Source organism: Lissotriton vulgaris, chromosome 3_1 (genome assembly GCF_964263255.1).
Source record: "Lissotriton vulgaris chromosome 3_1, aLisVul1.2, whole genome shotgun sequence".
Classification (NCBI taxonomy): Eukaryota; Metazoa; Chordata; class Amphibia; order Caudata; family Salamandridae; genus Lissotriton; species Lissotriton vulgaris.
In genome coordinates this window covers 118,099,280-118,119,292 of record NC_141689.1, presented here as the reverse complement: position 1 = coordinate 118,119,292, position 20,013 = coordinate 118,099,280, and the positions used below count along the sequence as shown (strand labels likewise).

The following is a 20,013-nucleotide window of genomic DNA, read 5'->3' as shown; positions in this document are numbered from 1 at the left end:
GCGAGAATTTGCGGATTTTGCGGATTGCGAGTTCGCAAATACGCAAATTCGCGAACGCGAGATTCGCACAATTCGGCCATGCTTACATGAAATACTTATCGCAAACGGACAGGAGCATTGCAATGCGCGACCCGTAACAGTAAATAAATAAACATGGCAAGCGGGTGGAACAAGTGAAAACAAGATGGCCGCGCCCATTAGCGACCGCATGGACAAGTTGCCGACACATTTCAAACGCAATCTCGCAAAAAACATCGTGAACAGGCGGGGTAAGCACTTCCGTGGCTTTGCGATATTTCCGTTTGTTTGCGGAGATTTTTGGTGCTTTCGCAGAGATTTTCATAACGCGATTACGCAAATTCCGTCCACCCCTAATAATTTTTTTCCCTCTGGCGTAAACTCAGTAGGCAGAAAGGATGCCTATAAAATATATTTTCTTGGGAGGGTTTAAATGGGAGGGTGCACTAGTGGTGGGGAGCATAGGGAAAACATTTAAAAAATCATTTTGTCCTAATGTCTGTGAAGGAGTGCCTGTTATAAATAACAAAAGACAAGATTTATTGAGATACCAAAAGAGGAAATTGAAGAAGTATGAATAAGGAATGTCTGTTGATTCTTTGTTAGAATGTGAATGGGTTGCGGATTAAAAGAAGGCAGAAAATGATAGGGAAATATTTAAAAGACCAAAACGCCCAAATATTTATGCTTCACGAGACGCATCTTCTGAGACAAGAATGCAAGGAATTCTTCTCTAGACAAAGATGGATAGGAAAGTGGATATCAACTGACCAAGCTCATTTTGAGATCAAGCTAATTAGGTAAGAAGCAGATGAGGCTGGGCGTTGGAAAATAGCTGATATTAAAGTACCCCCTGTGACATATACATTAACGAGCTATTGTGGCCCTAATAAAGATGAAGTAATGAATATGTGATGTAACAACACAATCAAAATGATCGCGGTATGGTACATGCAAGTTTTTACAACGCAAGTTGTTACAACGACTTGCGCTGGAGGGCGCTGGACTTAAGAATAGTAAGATTTACTTTTCCAACACCCGTCTACGTACAGTAGGGAAAGTGTTGGAATAGTAAATCTTACTATTCCTTAGGTTATAGCGCCATCCAGCGCAAGTCGATGTAACGACTTGCGTTGTAACGGCTGCGTAATGTAAAGGATGTTTCTTGATGTAACACCTCTGACAAAGCTCTTCTCCTACTTGGTTGATTTGTAATCTCTCATTATTCTTGGTGGAGATGTTAATGTCCTATTGAAAAACAACATCATTAGGTCATCAACTAGGACTCAAATTACCTCCCCAAAGATGAGGCCATACATATTGGATATGATGGAGAATTTTGATCTAGGCAACGTTTTCCGTAGAGTGCAGGGTAAATGTTGGGGTTATTCCTTTCATAGTAAGAAGAACGGGCATTTTTCAAGAGTAGACTAACTGTTCATGGGCAAAAAAGATGTGGAGTTGGTAGTCGGGATGGATCATTTGCCTATACATCTTTCGGATCATGCAGCATTGTTATTAAAAATTGAGGGAAGAGAGATACATACAATCGGTAGGTGGGCAATGAACAGAAGGATTATGTCACAGCCCGAGATAATAGAGAAGGTGCGTTGCAATACTGAGGATTTTTTCTCTTGGAACCAGGGGTCCGCCCCCATGCACATGGTATGGGATACCTATAAGGCATGGTTAAGCGGTACTGTTAAAATGTGTACAGTAAACTGCGCTAGGGAAGAGAAAAAATACATAAAAGAAATAGAGGAGGAGATAGACAAACCTGAGAATCTCTTAAAAGATAACAAAGGCTTGGAAGGAGTAAGAAAAGAGTCTGCAGATAAGCTGGAACGTTTACGTTTGATGTTTAGAACTAAATTGGAGGAGAAAGAAATCCAACAGTAGGTGGTAAGCAGATCTAGGAATATTACACAAGGAGAATGCTGCGGGAAGCTTTTGGCTTGGAAAGCAAGGTTGGACAGAAATCAAAAATGTATAGGGAAGATTCTAGAAGAGGAGACTGGGCTCGAAGTGGAGGAGAGTGAAAAAATCAGAGCTACATTTACTACCTTCTTTTGCATTATTTGATCTCTATGCAGAGCCTTTTGCTCAAAGTTTGAGGTTAAAGGAAGAGATTAAATCTGACGACCTCATGGTTTATACCTCGGAAGTAGTATCCACATTACCACATCTTATGGCAGAAGTTTGGGAATTTAGTAAACTGGCGGGGTATGCAGCGAACGAACAAAAAACAGAAGTAACCAAAATGTGGAAAAATAAAATGCGTGGAGGAATTAAGATATCTGGGGATTAAAATAATTAAAGACCTTTCCTAAGGTCTTTAACTATTTAATCCCCAGATAGATATTTTACTAAAAAGATGGCAGAACCTTCCATTTATGTTATGTTATGTTATGTTAAAGTGCATTTTTATAGCGCTCGGCTACTCTAAAAGAGTGTCCCGGCGCTTTCCACAGGCAGCTACAGTGTATAATCAACATAACAAGAAAAACAGAACCCAAAAGAGAAGGAAAAAAGCCCACCTAAACAGAATGATTAAAAAGCCAAGTCTTCAAATTCTTCCTGAATTGAAGCAAGTTGGGAGTTTACGGTCTATGGCCAGATTAATTTGGTGAAAATTTCCATCTTGTCAAAATTCACCTATCTCTTTGATAATATTCTGTTGCACTTTGAGAAGAATACACTCCTGAAGCTGCAGGGGAAGGTTTCTTCCTTTATATGGGGTAGCAGAGGAATAAGCCTCTCATGGAAAAGGCTGAGACGGAAAGCGAGAGTAGGAGACATGGGTCTCCCGAACCTCCTGATTTATTGTTGGACGTTCCGACTTAAAAACAATAGAATGCTTCTACAATGACCCGATGAATCTCTAATAGGGGTTATGTTTAAAACCCTGCTGCTGAGATTATCTGAGGAGGGCTTCTCTTATAAGTATGGGTCTCCAAACTTTTTCAAAAAAGTCTAACTAAAATATCTACAGTCAGCGGCAAGAACGTGGTATAGGATAAGATCGATTCTAGGTGTACCTTATTACCGCAGACTGTCTCCCATATGGGATTCTCCAGGTACTCCAGAATGTTTATTAGATAGCCAAGCAAAACCACTGAAACAGTCAGACGTTAGGCAGTGGGGTCAACTAGTAGATGATGGCCAAAAATTAACTTGGAGCTACTGGTATGACAAGACAAAAGGGGCAATATCTAGATTTTAAATCTACTAGATCAATGCTTGGCTCAAGAGTCAAAATGGGCCAGACAGGGACTCATAACAAATGGATCTGGAACTTCAGACCACAATGGTAAGGAAAAAAGAGGTGGCATTTTAGTATTAATTCCTCCTGGATGCAGAACTGGCAGAAAGTAAATCACCACATAGTGTATGGGATGGATGCCTGCCGGAAGTGGAGTTGGCAGATTTATGGCAAGCATCCTGTGCTGCACTTTGTTTGGTGGTTAAACCTGCTGCTTTAAAGAAAAACACTTGTTTACCCTGCATAGAATCTATTGGACTCTACAAAAAGCTGGGAAAGATAAAAGGAGACATAGAGTCAAAGTGCAAGCGATGACATGCACATGTTTGCCAACTGTTCAAAATTGGGAGAATTCTGGTCAGCAGTGGGCAAGACCATTTCGCGCTCGGTCGGTGTTAACATAGAGGTAAGCTTGGAGCTGATTATATTTGGGAAATCCCAGCAGGTTAAAGGAAAGCATGATCTGCAAGTAAACCGTCAATATTTGATTTCTTACTTAATAGTACGAGCGAGAAGAGAAATCTGTCAATTCCGATCCCCCTTCTTGGCAGAGTTGGAAGAACTCTGCGGGTTTTTTCAAGGAAATGGACAAAAATAGTCTAAGATTTTGGAATTTGCTAAAATACAGAATGACTTTTCTGTCCAATGATTACACCCTCTCAAGTCAGCAACTGGGAGGTCATTGCAAAGTTCGAAACAACCCAGTAAATCTGATTGATCTGTAGCCGATGTTGGGCACTCACGCAGGGCGCATAGACCAGTGCTAATCAGTGGTGACATAACGAAAAAAAAAGGACACCATCAGAATGAAGATGAAGAAACGCAAGAATGAAAACAACTAGAGAGCACTCCTTCTCCTTTTATGCACAAGCATTAGAAACAACTCTATGTTTCTAACAGGTCTGTCCCAAGCGTGCTTCACTTTAGGAAAGAGATGAAACCACACCTTGATATATAACACAATATCACAATGAAGCCTTGCTTTAGCTAAAATTACTCATTTACCATTTCTTTGTCTTTGTCCTTGACAGAGCGCTCCGCTGCCTTATATATAAATACCACAGACATACATACATATATGGTAATTCATGCCACTACATGTTAGGTTAGGTGACTGCGTGTTATGTTTTGCCATTTAATGGCTTGCTAAGCTATGATGTGATCACGGCTGCCTCTCTCTCACTTTTGCCAACCGCTGAGATACCAGACAAGGAAGAAAAGCAGGTAATGTACATTTTTCATCTCTTTTGCATGCACCAAACATAATTACGTTTTGCTTTATTCCATGAATAGATTCTGATGGCACTTCTTGTAAATATTTTAGAAGAAGGGAAGACAAGACAATAACAGAAAAGTATTCATGTGTGCAGCAAAATAGCATTCTGACTCTAAGGTTTATAAGTTCAGTGCCACCTTGCAGCTAAACTTGTGTTAGGCAAAAAGCAAATCCTGAATGTCCCATAGGTTTAAAATGATCAACACAGCAAAAACATGTTGTGTTGCGTCAGCTTGTGTTAGGTGGCAGCCAATGCTGCCTCATGGCCCGGAGCACTAGCTGAGGATCAGCCTTTCCAGCAGCAGCAAAAACCTCCCAGGCAAAGAGGACAGACAGCAGGACCAGCACAGGAAGCCCCGTAAAAGATTCTTTGGCCCATGAACCAGATGCGAGCACATAGATCACCATCATTATCAACACAAACGAGTGTTCTGTTATTCTGATTCATGTTATGTTATTCAAGGTGATTTTAAATCACACAATGTTATTTCAGAACGCTTCTATGAGAAGGATGTAAGTGGTCCAAAGCTCGGCAGCTAGGCTGATTTACATGCTCCCCAAAACGGAATCAGCCTCCTCTCAGTTGAGGGATCTGCACTGGTTGAGACGAGGATACAATTCAAGGCTCCGTGCTTTGTGCACAAAACCAGATCAAGAGCTGTCCCTTGCTATCTACGTAGTCTGGTGAGACTCCATCAACCGGCTCATGCCCAAGGATCTAGTGATCTTGCACTGTGCACAGTTCTGAGAGTGAAACGGACCCATATGAGGGGGCGTTCTTCTGCCTATTTGGGCCCCACGCTCTGGAATGAATTGCAGCTTGCTTTGAGAAGGTGTTTTTTATTCTCTGCTTTTCAGAAACAGCCTCATTTATGAAAAGTGACACAAAAGGGGATGATGGACGGAGCGTTTGAGCAAATCAAACACTCACCCCCAGTCAACTGATCTGGGTTTAATCCATCACCATTCTTTAGCTCACTCAGCCACCCCATTTCAGACATGGCCATATGCAAATCAGTCTGAGCCTGTGCCTCATGGGAACAGTCCAGCCCGAACTGCCAAGCCATGTCTTCCATGGACCGGAAACAAGCATCCTGGGACCGGTTTCGGATTCATAATCCTCATCAGCCAGGCTATCTTGAATCCAGTGGCCAAGTGAGCAAGGGACTCACGTCTGAGCATACCCTGCCACACTTAGGGCGAACAAAGCGATACAAAACGGGATGATGGATGGAGCATTTGAGCAAATCAAACACTCACCCCCAGTCAACTGATCTGGGTTTATTCCATCACCATTCTTTAGCCCACTCAGCCACCCCATTTCAGACATGGCCAAATGCAAATCAGTCTGAACCTGTGCCTCATGGGAACAGTCCAGCCCGAACTGCCAAGCCATGTCTTCCATGGACCGGAAACAAGCATCCTGTGACCGGTTTCGGATTCATAATCCTCATCAGCCAGGCTATCTTGAATGCAGTGGCCAAGTGAGCTAGGGACTCATGTCTGAGCATACCCTGCCACACTTAGGACGAACAAAGCGAACAAAGTGATACATTCATGAAGAGTGACACATAGCTGCGAGAAAACAGCGATGCGTCACTTTTCATTGTGCCCTCCTTGCCACACCTGTGATGCGCCATATTTACAGTAAGACACATCAGTATTTCTGACGTATCTGTAGGTGCAAAAATGACGCATTGCAAGAGTGTGTCTCAAACGTCTCGCAACTCCAGCAATGGATCGTTACACATGGGCAAGTCCCATGTTAAATGTGCCTGTGTCAGTCTTAAGCCTGCCATGAGGCAGGCGTAAGATATTAATGCATTCGTGTCCTAAAATAGGCGTAGTGAAATCTCATAGACTTCACTTCACTGGCAGCGCAAACGTGATGCAAGGGCCATAAATAAGTCCCCTCGTTGTTTTAGAGGCATATTCGGGCTGCACTCTATATGGCGTCAAGAACGGGGACCCCTTTGTTGGTAGCTGTTGTGGTATAAAGCTGAAATAATAATAATATGTTTTCAAGACTATTTTTCCCTCAGTAAGGTCAGTACATGTTCCCCAGGAAAGAAGGATAACTTGTAAAACTTTTACATGACATCTGAAATGGAAAATGCATGTTGACAGCGGAATTAGATAGTGTCTTCATCCCCAAGATCATCGTTTTCAAGGCCAAAGTGAACCCTATTCTTTGTTATTGTTATTACTTCATAGAAGAGAATGTAAAACTTTCTTCAAATAGATAAAACATAGAAATGATGAAAAGACTGTTTAAGATTAGAAACAAAATCCCGGAGCAGTAACATGACGTCATATGGGCAAAATAGCTCCCGAGGTGCAGACTGATGCGGACTCCTTCCAATATCCATTCATTCTACAGGTCCCCCCTCTGGAGGAACTATCGTCCATTAAAAGCAACTTATGGGCGGGCGTTTCCATGCAAGTAAGCCTCAAAGAAGTGACCGAGTGGAATCTATGAGATTTCACTGCGCCACTTCTAGGATGCAAATGTGTCAATATCCTAAGCGTCCTTCACAGCAGGCGTAATACTGACACAGGACCATTTGCATGGGCTTTACCCATGTGAAAGGACACATTGCTGGAGTTGCGTTACTTTTGTGACACACTCCAACAATGCATTACTTTTTCTCCTACAGATACGTCAGAAATACAGAGGTATCAAATGAAATATTAAGTGCACTGAGAAGTGACGCATCGCTGCTTTCAGGCAGTGATGCGTCACCCCTCATACATGAGGCCCGAACTCTACTGCTTATGAGGTTTGGATAAAGAACCTCATCTAATCTTCCTTTGTCACATCCTGCTTGGGAGTATTTACGAAGAGCTGAAACAAATATTCACTAAGCACAGCTTTAAAATAATCCTGACCTGCTAACTTTACCATTAGTTCATCCTCCTAATGAACTATGTATTAATACTGCAAGGTTCATGCTGCAGTACTTAGGCAACGATTATTTGTAAAACGAGTTGTGACAAAATGACTCAGTAAATTCACACTGGAAATGCTGAAATTTAAACACGTATCTACTGCATTTCCCGAAAACCCCAGAAGGAGTCCTTTTATCAACATATCTGTGTTCCAAAGTACATGATAAGGACATTGGCTGTGAACATTTCTTTTGAATAAAGCTTTGCACAATCCTTATCTAAGGAAGATACCTCAGTTTACCAGAAATGACACAAGATATGTGAGTGGGAATGTGGCCACTCCTCTTCCTCCCACATCTCTGCCATTTCAGAGAGGGCTGAGAGAGTATAAAAGCTCCTGGATGTGGATAAAGAGATATCTGCTGGTTCTCCCAGTGTGACCAAGACTGCCAGTCTGAGAGAGGTCAGCTGTTGCTTCACCTGAGAGTGTCCAGAGACAGCCAGTCCACCCTCAGAGACCAACTCCTGCTTCATCCGAGAGTGCCCAGAGACAGCCAGGACCACAGCCGGTGACCAAAGACTTTCAGGGTATTGTATTATATAGTCATTGCATTTATATAGCGCTTACTATCCCTGATGAGACGCTGATGTGCTTTACATGGGAAACATCCTTTACAACGCAACTTTTACCACGCAGTGCCTTCACGACACAACTTTTACAACGCAAACCATTACAACGCATTGCGCTAGGGGGCGCTCTAGGATAAGGAATAGGTTTAATTTACTGTCCAACACCTTCCCTACTATCCACGGGGACTGGAGTTAGAATAGTAAATTAAACTATTCACTATCCACGCCCCAAAGCACTATGCGTTGTAATGGTATGCGTTGTAAAAAACGCGTTGTAAAAGCATGCGATGTCAAAGCATGCGTTGTAATTTCATACATCCGCTTTACACCGAGCAGCATGATGCTCTGGAACCAAAGGCTAGTGGTTAATCAAGTGTTACTGGGTTTAATCTAGGGTGCTCAACCAACCATTCAATGCATTCTTTCCAGCTTCTTTGTGGTAAATTCAATTGATAGAAATCAATAGCTCTGTCCGCTCATTATTTGGAAGGGGCAGGCAGATGGTTGGGATGGGCTAGTAGATGAGCTTGAGGTGATTAAGTATTGTCAGGTTTCAGGGGTGTGAGTTTCAAAGAAGGAGAGATTGTGTTCTTTAAGATTAGCTGTGGTCCATGTTTTGAAATACAATCATAGAGATTAGGCCTGTTTGGGAAAAAAAGGACAGGCTACATTTAGACGTTTCGAAAAGGTCTGTTTCTCTTGCCGGATTTAGAAATATAGAGGATGCTTTTTGAGTAAGCATGCAATTTGAAGATGAAAAACTATAAAAAGAAGCTGCATAATTTGCATATGAATAAGAGGAATTATTGGGTATTTTTGATGAACACTAGGATAACGTAAACAGTCTGTCCACTGTTAGGCTACCAGCAAGGTCCGATGATCAGCTACGGATTGGAAGCAAAATGTAATGGCCGAGCACCTATACCGGGATTTACCAGGAGCTTAGACTGTGCTTAAGGAAGAAGTAACCTCAAGATCAGAGCAATGTGAGATAAATATTTAGGTAAACAATGCACACAGAAAGAAGGAGATTCTCCATATGCTGGAGTGGATTGGATTCCCCTGGTTGTGGTGTGGCACAAGATGAAGTGTACTGCCTGAATGGTTTGAGGGTGCAAAGCCAGACACTAAAGTGAAGAGGATGGTGAATGGGCTCCCTTTAGAAATTAAAGAAGAATTTCTCAGCAAGAGGGTGCTGATTAAACTTCCTGAAGCACTGCCTTTTGGTAGGTGGTGGGGGGTGAGACTGCTAGCTGTTTGTGAAGGTGAAGGAGACTCTGTGCGTGAGGCTCAGCCTTTTGTCTTTCCTGATCTCAGCCAAATAAAAAGTCCGACATCTCTTAGTGCATACTCTAGGACTCTGATAGTCATTATAATACAAAGCCTTTAGACCTGGTAGGAATAGACATTTACATTCTAGTACAGGTGAGGCGGCTTTGTCAGTCATAAATAAGGTTCAAGTTGTGCAACAAAGAGAAAAAACAAATACAGAGCATGTTATATTATATTGGTTTGTATAGCCCATTAATCATCAGAGAGAGTATCCAGGTGTTTGGGCAGGTGTGTAGGTGTGTTGTCCCCAATGTGCTTATGTGTTTAGCCTCTTGTGGAACTCAAGCAGTGAGGAGGAGACTGATGTATTGAGGCTGTTCGATGTCTTGGGTGCAAAGTAAGAGAATGAGCAACCTCAAGTTTTGTTTTTGAGGATGCAGAGACTGTTGGGAATGAGAGTGAGGCAGAGCGTAGGTGACCGGAGGGTTGGTCGAGGTGTATGCAGCTGTTCAGGAATTCTGGTCCTGTGCTGTGTAGACCTTTGAATTTGTGCACAAGAAGTTTGAATTGGCTCAACTCAGTGATTTTTCCTGAGGTGTGGTTTGATGTGGGTGCAGCTTGGGAGCTTGGGAGCTCAAGTATGAGTCCTGCAGTGGTGTTATGGATGGTCTGGAGTCGGTAGGAGTTGTTTTGAGAATTCAACATAGAGAGTGTTGCCATAGTCCAGCAAGCTAGTGATGAGTGCTTGCACGACGGTCCATCTGGTGTTTTGAGGCAACATTTGAAGATTTTTCACAGCACGCATAGGAAATGGAAGCAGGAGGTGCATTCTTTGTTGACATATTGAGCTTGTAGTCTAGGATAATCCCTCATTTCTTGCAGGGACTGTGGGTGTTGTTCCTAGCACTAACAGCCACCAGGTGGAGTCCCATGGGGAGGTCTTCTTGCCAAAAGCCAGCACTTCTGTCTTGTCAGAGTTGAGCTGCAAGCAGGTTTGGTTGTATCCAGTCTGTTCCCATGGTAATGCAGTTGGTGAAGTTGGTTCTGGTGGTGGTTGTTTTGTCTGTCATGGAGAGGATAAATTGGGTGTCATTGGTGTGAGAGATGATGGTGATGTCCTGTGATCTGATGATGTTGGCCAGTAGTGTCATGTACATGTTGAAAAGGGTGGGGCTGAGGGAAAATCTCAGTGGGACTCAGCATATCAATTTTCTGGTCTCTGATGTGAAGTGTGGAAACCTGACCCTTTGGTTCTTCCAGTAAGGAAGAAACAGATCCATTTGAGAGTATTCCAATCTCGCGGAGTCTTCTGTTGAGGGTGTTATGGGAGACAGAGTCGTAGGCCAAAGAGTGGGAGAGCAGGATGTGGACTGCTGTTTCTCCTCAGTCCAGGATGATTTATATGTCGTTGGTGGTCCAATGTGTGCTGTTCCGTGCTGTGGTTCTTTCTGAATCTTTATTGAGTGTTGTCTACAAAAAGGTGACGTTTGAGGTGAGTTGTGAGTTGCTTGTTGGTGGCCTTCTTAATCACTTTGGCTTGGTAGGGAAGCAGGGAAATGGGTCGAAGTTGCTCAGTTGATTCCGGTTGACTGTGTGCTTCTTGAGGAGGAGGTTGATTCCTGCAAGTTCCCATTCATCGGGGAAAGTGGGGATTAGATGGAGATATTATTGATGTGGGTCAATGTTCCCAGTTTGTAGATGTGGTGGGGGCATGGGTCCATTGGGGCCAATGTGGGGATGGCATACACAATTTCTCCTGTGTTGTTTCTGGTGAGGGTTATCCATTAGATCAGCTAGCCATTTTGGGTGGTGGTGGGTAGGTTAGCAATGAGTTCACTGCAAAGTTGCTGTAGAGGTGTGCAAAGTTGCTAATGGTGTACAGTATGGCGTTAATAATGAGATGTTCCAAAGACATTAACCTATGAAATAAAACACTACAGACCTTCATCCTGCCTGGTGCAAAGGTTAACGGAGCAAAATGAGAAGAGTTAGTGAACAGGAGCGCCCAACAACTCATTGTGTTCTACTGTGCCATAGTCTGAGTACAAGTGGGTACCTCTGGTGAGCAAGGTATGGGGACTGCTTTAGTGGCTTTGATTAATGCAATGTGACTGAAAAAAGTGAGGCTCGACAAGTGAACTGGGTTAGAAGGTATAATGTCACCCAGGAGGAAAGGCTGGAGGATACAAGGCATTAAGTGGGGCTGGTAGGGAACAGTGAAACTGTGCTAGCATGTGGGTGTCCCTGTGCTGAGCACAGATTCATCAAAATGCAGGTGGATAGCACGCCATGCCTTCTTTAAAGACAATACAAATGTAGAATTCTTTAACCATAATTGCAAGAACAGGATTCAGCACCCACCAGTCATCATAAGAGCTATTAGAACAATTGGAACAGTACCCTGACTCCATCAATGTTTTTGCTAAAAAGGGTTTCTTTATTCACAATCTTCTAATTCTTTTTTTAAACTTGTATTCTGTGAATTGCAATGTAGCCAATGCATTTCGCCCCTAAGCAGAGACTTCTTCAGGGCTTGTTGGTTAATTGCACTCTTGTAGACTGGAAATGTCAATAATCTTCGAGTCTCAACGTGATGGCCAATTAATGTGGTGAAATGGATAGCTCTACCAGAGCAACAGATCTATTCTTTCACTTGTGCAGGGAGCCAATTCTATTGCAGCACCTCAACTTGGCTCGTGAAATGTCAAGAAACAATCGATTGTAATGTCAACATCGCATTAAGGTTGCCCCAGTGTTGGTCTCAAGACCTGGGTGTATCAGAGCTCACATATGGCATAATGTGGCAGGAACCCGAATTCAAAGGGGAAAAAAGAAAACGATTAAGAAGATTGTAAAGAAAAAAGACTTTTCGTTTAGAAAAAGAGTTGATGGAGTCTGTACACTATGTCATTCAAATTGTTCTTATATCTCTTGTGGTGTCTGATGGGTGCAGAACAATTTTCTCGCAATTAATTCATGGCGTTTTGCTCCTGGTCTTCCAGAGAAGTGTGGCTCAATGGTTAGAGCGGCAGACCCTGATGCAGAGGTCTAGCCCGGGACCAGGGTTCAATTCCCCGCCTCGGCGGGTCTTGGACATAACATAACATTTTCGTACAAGCGCCTTGAGACCCTTGCGGGTGAGTAGTGCGCTATGCAAGTATCAATTTACATTTACATTTACATTTGCATCCCTGCACCACTCTCTTTGTACTTGGATAATCCACTAGTTGATCGTGATACGTGTGATTGTGGTTGCCTCAGTCTCTTATTGAAAATACTTTAACACTTTTTTTCAACTGCATTTCCCAAAGCCTATTATTGTAATTATTAAAAAACACATGTGGCAAATACTCCACCCGATTCCGACAAACGGGTTATGAGAGCCTATGTTGTTGTTCTACCGTATGTGACGGTTTTCAAGTAGTCTATGGCCCTTATTACAAATTTAGGGCTTAAACAGAAGAAAGAATAGTAGCCTACTGAAAACATCTTTTTAGAAAAATGTGTGTGACCAAACCTATAGTGAAGGGTTTTTAGAGAACCCGCGGAGGTCTTTGACCTGGCAAAAAGCCTTCTCTTGCTTTGGTAGTATTATTGCCTTGACATTCGTAATGTGCACACCTTTCAGCAAATGAGCAAAGCTGGTCTAAAATCAATCTGTGACATTGGTTTTCCTCACCAATATTTCAGCTAGGGCAGTGCTTCAGATGTAGGCTGTGTAGATTCATATGATCCTTTATGGAGCCACTTTTTGTCAACCAAGAAATTCCTTTCCCACAGCTCTCCACTCTAGCCAGAGTCAATATCAGTGATGGTTTCAGTTGCACCCCCTGTGCCAATCTCCTGGAGCTCTTTCCTGTAGGGACACCAGAGAACGAGGGTGCTTAAGCCTGAGGTAACATGAAAGAGTTGGGGGACTTCTGGTTCCTTCGTAACACTTCAAGGACCCCTCTAGCAACTTCATGGAAGGTGAAAGAAAATGGACGCAAAAGAAACCCGGATATATTCTTTCTGAGGATTCAGCTGCGGTCCTTGCAGGTAACAGAGGTGAGGCCGCGTGAGGGGGGATTTGGAGGGAGGATGCAGAGGGAAAATACATTATTTATTCAATGTTTCCTCTGCATCGTCCCTCCAAATCCCCCCACCCGGCCCTCTGCTGTTACCTGCTCGGACTGAACCTGGGGGTATAGTGATTTTAGTAAATGTTTGCATCCAAGGAGCAACGGTGGGAGGTCGGTCTAATATTGAAGGCTGTCTGTTTTTCGTAAGAGTCTCTAAATTCACCTGAATGTCAAACCACTGCAACATTTCGTTTTTAAGTCATTTTCTTCCTGCTGATGGCTCCACCCTGACATGCAGGGTGGACTGGCCTTTGATTGCACCGGGCATTACCCCGGTGGGTCGGATCCCTTGAAGACAATCTTGAAAGCCAGAGTCACTCTTGGTGCCGTTCTTACTTTCTGCAGCACCCCCGGGTTAACCCCAGCAGGCTTCAAGAGAGAGTGAAAGAGCAGGAGGTAGAAAGAAAGTGACCGGAGAGGGGAAACAAAGAAGAGAGAGGGAAAAAGAGAGAATGGATGGATAAAAGAGAGAAAGAATTAGCAGGAGGAATGGAGGGGGTAGACAGAAAGTCGCCAGAGAGGGGAAATAAAGAAGCGAGAAGAAAACAGAGAGAGTGGACGGATAAAAAAGAGATTGTGCAAGAAGACAAAGAGAGCGCGGCTAGTATGAGGCTGTTTGCCAGGCCTGCTTTGGTTCCCCCAGTCTGAACCTGCTGACCCACAGATCTCCTCCAAGAATACATCCCTAGTAAAGAGGAGGTAACTTGGTGAGATCCTAAGGTTGTAGTTTCTGGAGCCCAGGGACACAGATCCTAATCTCAACCTTTGTTAACAGACTGGAAAAAAGTTTGTTTCCTGCTTTATCATGATTTTATGGTGCGTAATAGGAAAATCCATGCCACCATTTACACATCCAGATGCTGTCTTCACCCCCTTGACACTTCCTGATTCTCATTTGGTGTAAATCATCCCTCCCCCTCCCCCCAAACACACACATGGCTGTGCTAGAGCTATCTCCTCATTTCTGAGACATTTGAGACTCAATAGAAATGTTCCCTGTACAGCCTCCACTGCTCCCTCCAGTTGGGCCAGCATTGCCCCTAAATCAATGAACAGGAAAAAAATGGGCTGCCGAGAAAAACGTCATTTACAAATATGTATCCACATCTCTAGTGAAGGGTTTTTCGGGGACCTGTAATGCGTTTCCTCCAGGCAAAAGCCCTTCACCTGCTTGGCCGGGTCTTCTCATTGGTAATAAGCGCACATTTTTTTAGCAAATGAACAAAGCAGAATTCAAAATGAATCGCTGAAATGAATGTCCTCATCATTATTTCAGCTATGCCAGAGCTTCAGATTTCGTGTGTGCAGATTAACACGATCCTTCATGAGGAGACAAGCTTGTGTCAATCACACGTCGACTGTCATTTCATATTAACCAGATGCACTTTTTCACCTTTACAGGACACCCTGAGAGGCCAGCCGCTGCTTCACCTGAGAGACCCTCACAGCGCCTAGCACCAGAGTCGGCTGACGTTAAGCGCTTACAGGAAGATCCACCATGACCACCGTCAACTTCTTCGCTGAGGAGGGCTGCCAGGGCCCATCTTCTGTGGATGTCACACAAGACCTCTCAGATTTGTCGTCAATTGGATTCCTGAATCGGGTCAAGTCCATGAAAGTGAGCGGCGACCCCTGCGTCGTCTTTACAGAGAAGGGCTTCAAGGGGGAGTTTGCGCTCTTCCGGGAGGGGGATCATGACGCTGTGGGAGGATTTTCCAGAAATATCTCCTCAGTGCGGGTGGTGCAGGGGGGGCTGGGAGATCCAGAAATCACCATCTATGAGAAAGCCAAGAGATCGGGAAAAAGCATCACCCTAAAATCGGCTACCCCACACCTGGCTGATTATGGAATGAATAACATACTCTCTTGTCACCAAGTTAAGAAGGGAGCCTGGCGCATCTACCAGGAGGAAGACTACGAGGGCGCTTGCATCGTGGCGCTGGCTGATGACTACGTGGAGGACTATCGCAGCATCGGCTTTAACGACACAGCCAGCTCCCTGAAGCCGTACAAAAAGTGAGGAAAGTTTATCGAGATAAGAGTATCGAGGGCGTGCCCTGATTGGCCAGCTCCCTCGTGTCTGTCATTCACTCTGCTTCACACACCCCACATGACAGGAGAGACATTAATCAGCACATCTCTTCCACTGATTCCAGAATTCTAATGTAGCTTTTTTCCCAATCTCGCTCTCTTCATCTATTTACCTGAACAGCTGTACAAGGCGTAAATGCCTCTGCTTCGCCTGTTTCAATCCTCTGCATGAAATAAAGCAGCATTCACAAAAATCTACCTCTGATTGTGTCTGTGTGGTCTGTAGGCCTGTCTCCTGCACTGCTGCCCTCTGCAGAAAGAGGTGTGTTTTAATGTACACTGAAACTGTGCTGTCTCTGTCTGGTGCCCCAGCCTACCTGACTGGGGGGGAAATGGGGAAGGCAGGCATCAAAACTTAGCTACAGCTGCGTCCTCCAAGGGAAGGTGCATTCTTAGCGCGGCCATTAGGGAGTTCCCCGAAAGAATACAACGACCACCACCAGCCTAATGTAGGTTGTAATCCTTTCTGTGTTGTATGAGAGAGGTCTGTGGAATAATGAGGGATGGAGGTAGAATAGACACACACATCTACACTCCCACACACCCCCAACACACACACCTGCACACACACGCACACACACGCACGCACACACACACACACACACACACACACACACCCAAACCCAAACCTAACACAAATGCAAACACTTTATGAGTAACTCCCCAAGTTTATTTACGAGGTGACGACATGGCTGCAGTGCCCCCTTTTTCCTCCCTCCTCCTCCTTCCCTTCACATTTTGTCCAATCCCTCCAGCAGGCTCACTGAATGTGGTTGCATTACATCCCCAGAACATCAACACACAAAGAACTAGTACATATGAGGTGCATACATTTATTACCCGGACTGTCTAAGCCACACAAGCTCTTCACAATTCTTAAGACAAAGCCTTTGAATGTTCTCAGTGCACATAGCTCCTGATCAGGACACACAGTCACCTCACACACCCCTTTCTATACACACCAAGCTCTCCCTTTTTAAGTAGAACTAAGGCCCACACTCTACCACTTCCAGGCTACACTCGCCTGATGGACTCATCACATCCAGCGCAGGTGTACAGAGCGCAGGACATGAGCCCTAAAGACATTGGGCATATTTACATGACAATAGCCCAGTGTGGTGCCACAAGCAATTTCACTGCCCTGATCTGCGTCATTTTCAAAACACAGGGATGCGCTGTATTACCAAGTATATGGCATATCCCTGTGCTCACCCCTGCACCGGCAATACAAAGCTGCCTAGCACTAATGCGGGCACCCTTGCACCATGGCGAAAGAGTGCCTGCAATGCAGGGATGATTTTATTTGTGCAGGAAGGGACACCTACCTGCACAACAAAATAATTACTGGTGTTTTGCTCCTTCTATGTGTGCAGAAGAATGCAGCGCACGTAGAAAGAGCAAACAACAAGGAGAAATGAAGTATTTCTCTACTTTCGCCACTCAAATTCCTCCTTTTGAAAGGAGTTTGTTTTGGCGCTGCCTGAGATTAACAGATCCTTGTAAATCGAGAGCCCGCGCGCCATCGATATCATAAATCCATGGGTGTTACTGGGAAAACCCACAGCAACACCTATTGCACCTCCCTCTGCTGAAGAAAACTACTTTGCAGAGGACCATATTTACAAGGCTCGGATAGTCCACGCTAAGTGGCTTAGCCAGGCCTTGTAAATATGAGCTAGAAAAGAGCACCACCGGAGTGACAAAAAGGCGACTTTCCAGAGGCACTAGGGGCTTCTAAATATGCCCCATTGTGTCATCAAGTAACTCGAGGCGCTACACAACTTGATATAACAACCGCTCACAATGTCAACCAAGGAAACTTCTGCACTCCCCAAGCCTGAGACTGGCTGTAATCCCCAAAATCCAAAAGACACAAAGTGGGGGCAGCTCCTTTTCTTACTGCATAGCCAGGCTCTGGAATACCCTTCCCCTGCAGTTACTTTCAGAAACCCATCATCCTAACTTTCGAAAGCACCTGAGAACCTGGCTTTTCCAGAACATCCACCTGTAAGCTCACGCCTCCTCTCACTCGGCTGCTAGCGCTGGGATGCCTTAGGGTAGCTATGCACTTAAGAAATGTTAACTAATAATAATAATAATTACTTTCACAGATCTCACTGTACATTTTAACTAGGCCTGGGCAAAATTTCTATTACACATGAGACTCGGAGTATGACATTTCTGACATTATATGATTACTCCAGCTTGAGTAGCTAAGAGTCATTTGGGATACAGATTCTTCCACAGGAGCACAGGAGCAATGAACTAACTGAGAGGGAGTGGCTGCTGACTTCTGCTTGTTTGTGTACTGTAGCATTTAGTACTATTTTGTTAGTGCAAAATGTAAGCTTTAGCCCATTTCGAATGCAAGGGTGCATCTTGCACTACGAAAACAGCTCTAAATGCTGGATTATGCTTCTCACAGAAATACTCATTCTTACGAGTAACTGGGAGGTAATTACACATAGTTATGCTAGAGAGGATTATGCGAGTTACCACCATCCCAAATTTTAACATGCACATGCACACCTAACTGACACTGATATGCATATAGGTTTCGACAGGGAGGGCTACTCTAAATCATTACTACCAGTTGGAGCCACAAGATGTTGCACTTAGGGCCTGACTTAGTTGTTGGGGTGCACACCGCCAGCCTGGGGTGGTGCCATTAGGGAAAATGGTGACAACCAGGCGGCAACCCGGCTGCCATATTATGATATCACTGGTCAGGTGGTCAGGTGCACTGTTTCCCTGTAGCACAGTCTGCAAGAGCAACAGAGTGTGCAACCTTGCACATGGCATGGGGGCATACATAGGCGTCATCCTGATGGCGGTGGCCATCAAGGCACCACCACCATTGACTTCCGTTCTTGCCACTGCTGCCGCTCCCCCCATCGCTACCGCCATGGGAGCTCAAATCCTGGCCAAGGAGGCTGTCTGGTGTTGGTCAGATGATGGTCTCAGAGCCTGCATCTTAATCAGGCCAACAGACTGCCAGGTATGCGGGCAGTCGGACCGCAAGGTATGCAGGCGATCATAGCATCAAGTATGTGGGTGTCCCAGGCCCGCCAACAACTAAATCAGACTCTCAGTCTCAGCCCACTTTTAATGTTATTGTCCTTTGCTTTTTGAACCGATGCTTTTTTCTTCACTATCAAAAATCTTCTTACCTTGGTTTGGCTCTGCCATGAAAGACAAAGAGCACTATTAGAGTTGGCACTTTCCAAAAGCAACAGTAGAAGTTTGTCTTTATTACTTTCTCAAGACTTGAAGCAGATGTTAAGCCCACAGACTTTCCCGGGGCACCACTCTCAGAGTCTGCATCGCCAGCTGCAAACAGCTGCAAACAGGTGCAGAGCCATGCCCTGTCCAGGTGGACATCTTCCTCCCAGTGATGAGAAGCACTCAAGTGAAATAAAATAAAAAAATGGACTTTGTATAGACATGCCAGCACACCTGGTTATATCATGTGTCACACTGTATCTTCACATGGTCTAATGGCAAAGAGCTGATATTTCAGTGAGCACAAAGTGAGCTGGACACTCCAGTACAGAGTGGGATTGTAGCTTATGTGTCGAGGCATCACACAGTGCACATCCATTACCAGTTTCACAAGCTCCCTGGATGTATCTTCAAAAATGCTTATGTGTCTACTTGTGGGCAGGCGCAGAGGGCGAGGGGGGTCAAATAAAGAAAAGAAGAAACAGATGGGGTTAGATGTAGGTAAAATCCAATTTGCGAATCCTTAATAGTGAATTTTACCGATTCGCTATTAAGGACTCACAAAATTGAATATAGGTAGGAATCGCTAAAATATTAGCAATTCCTTAATATTCCTTAATAACAAATCGCAAATTGAGATTCGCTAATATGGAATACCTACCCATTCATTCCTATGGGCTAGGAAGCCCATAGGAGTGAATGGGAAGATATTCACTATTTGCGATTAACTATTGAAGAATCGCAAATAGCGGGAGCTATTTCAAGGGTGCCAGGATGTCGCACCCCTGAAATGTGCATGTGCGCAAATGTGGCACACATACATGCCCTGTGTGCCACATGGCACTTTAAAAAAAGCAAAAAAGTGTTTTTTTAAAGGAAATAGCTAATTACCACCAACTTGAAGTTGGTGGTAATTAGCGAGTCCTTAAGGCTAAAGTGCGCTTTCTTTTGTGCTGCTTACATTGCATTTAAGGGATCGCAATTTGAGATTCCGTAAACGCAAGAGCAAAATAAGGAATCTCAATTTGGCGATTCCTTATTTTGCTAGTAGGTTTAAACTCACCTACATTGCTCGCAGCCAAATAGCGATCGCAAATTAATTTCAACGCTAGCGCTCGCTATTTGGCCACCTACATCTGGCCCATGGCCATTAAACACACTTCCAACCCGTCCACAAGTATTTCCAAAGTTCATGGGGCAGATTTACTATGATTTTGCATCAAGGTTTCATT

General features: G+C 44.2%; 1 protein-coding gene across 1 annotated transcript; it reads left to right on the top strand.

The window, feature by feature from the left end:
* Positions 1 to 7,881: 7,881 nt before the first annotated feature.
* LOC147726054 (epidermal differentiation-specific protein-like) lies at positions 7,882 to 15,758 on the top strand. The gene is made up of 2 exons (XM_086962861.1): positions 7,882 to 8,033; positions 14,870 to 15,758. Exon 2 carries the CDS (start codon positions 14,967 to 14,969, stop codon positions 15,486 to 15,488), a length of 522 nt encoding a protein of 173 aa, XP_086818987.1. The 5' UTR covers positions 7,882 to 8,033; positions 14,870 to 14,966; the 3' UTR covers positions 15,489 to 15,758.
* The last annotated feature ends 4,255 nt before the right edge of the window (positions 15,759 to 20,013 follow it).

What these genes read in the sequence shown, in the direction of transcription:
- LOC147726054 (XM_086962861.1), top strand. Translation starts at nt 14,967, where the DNA reads ATGACCACCGTCAACTTCTTCGCTGAGGAGGGCTGCCAGGGCCCATCT.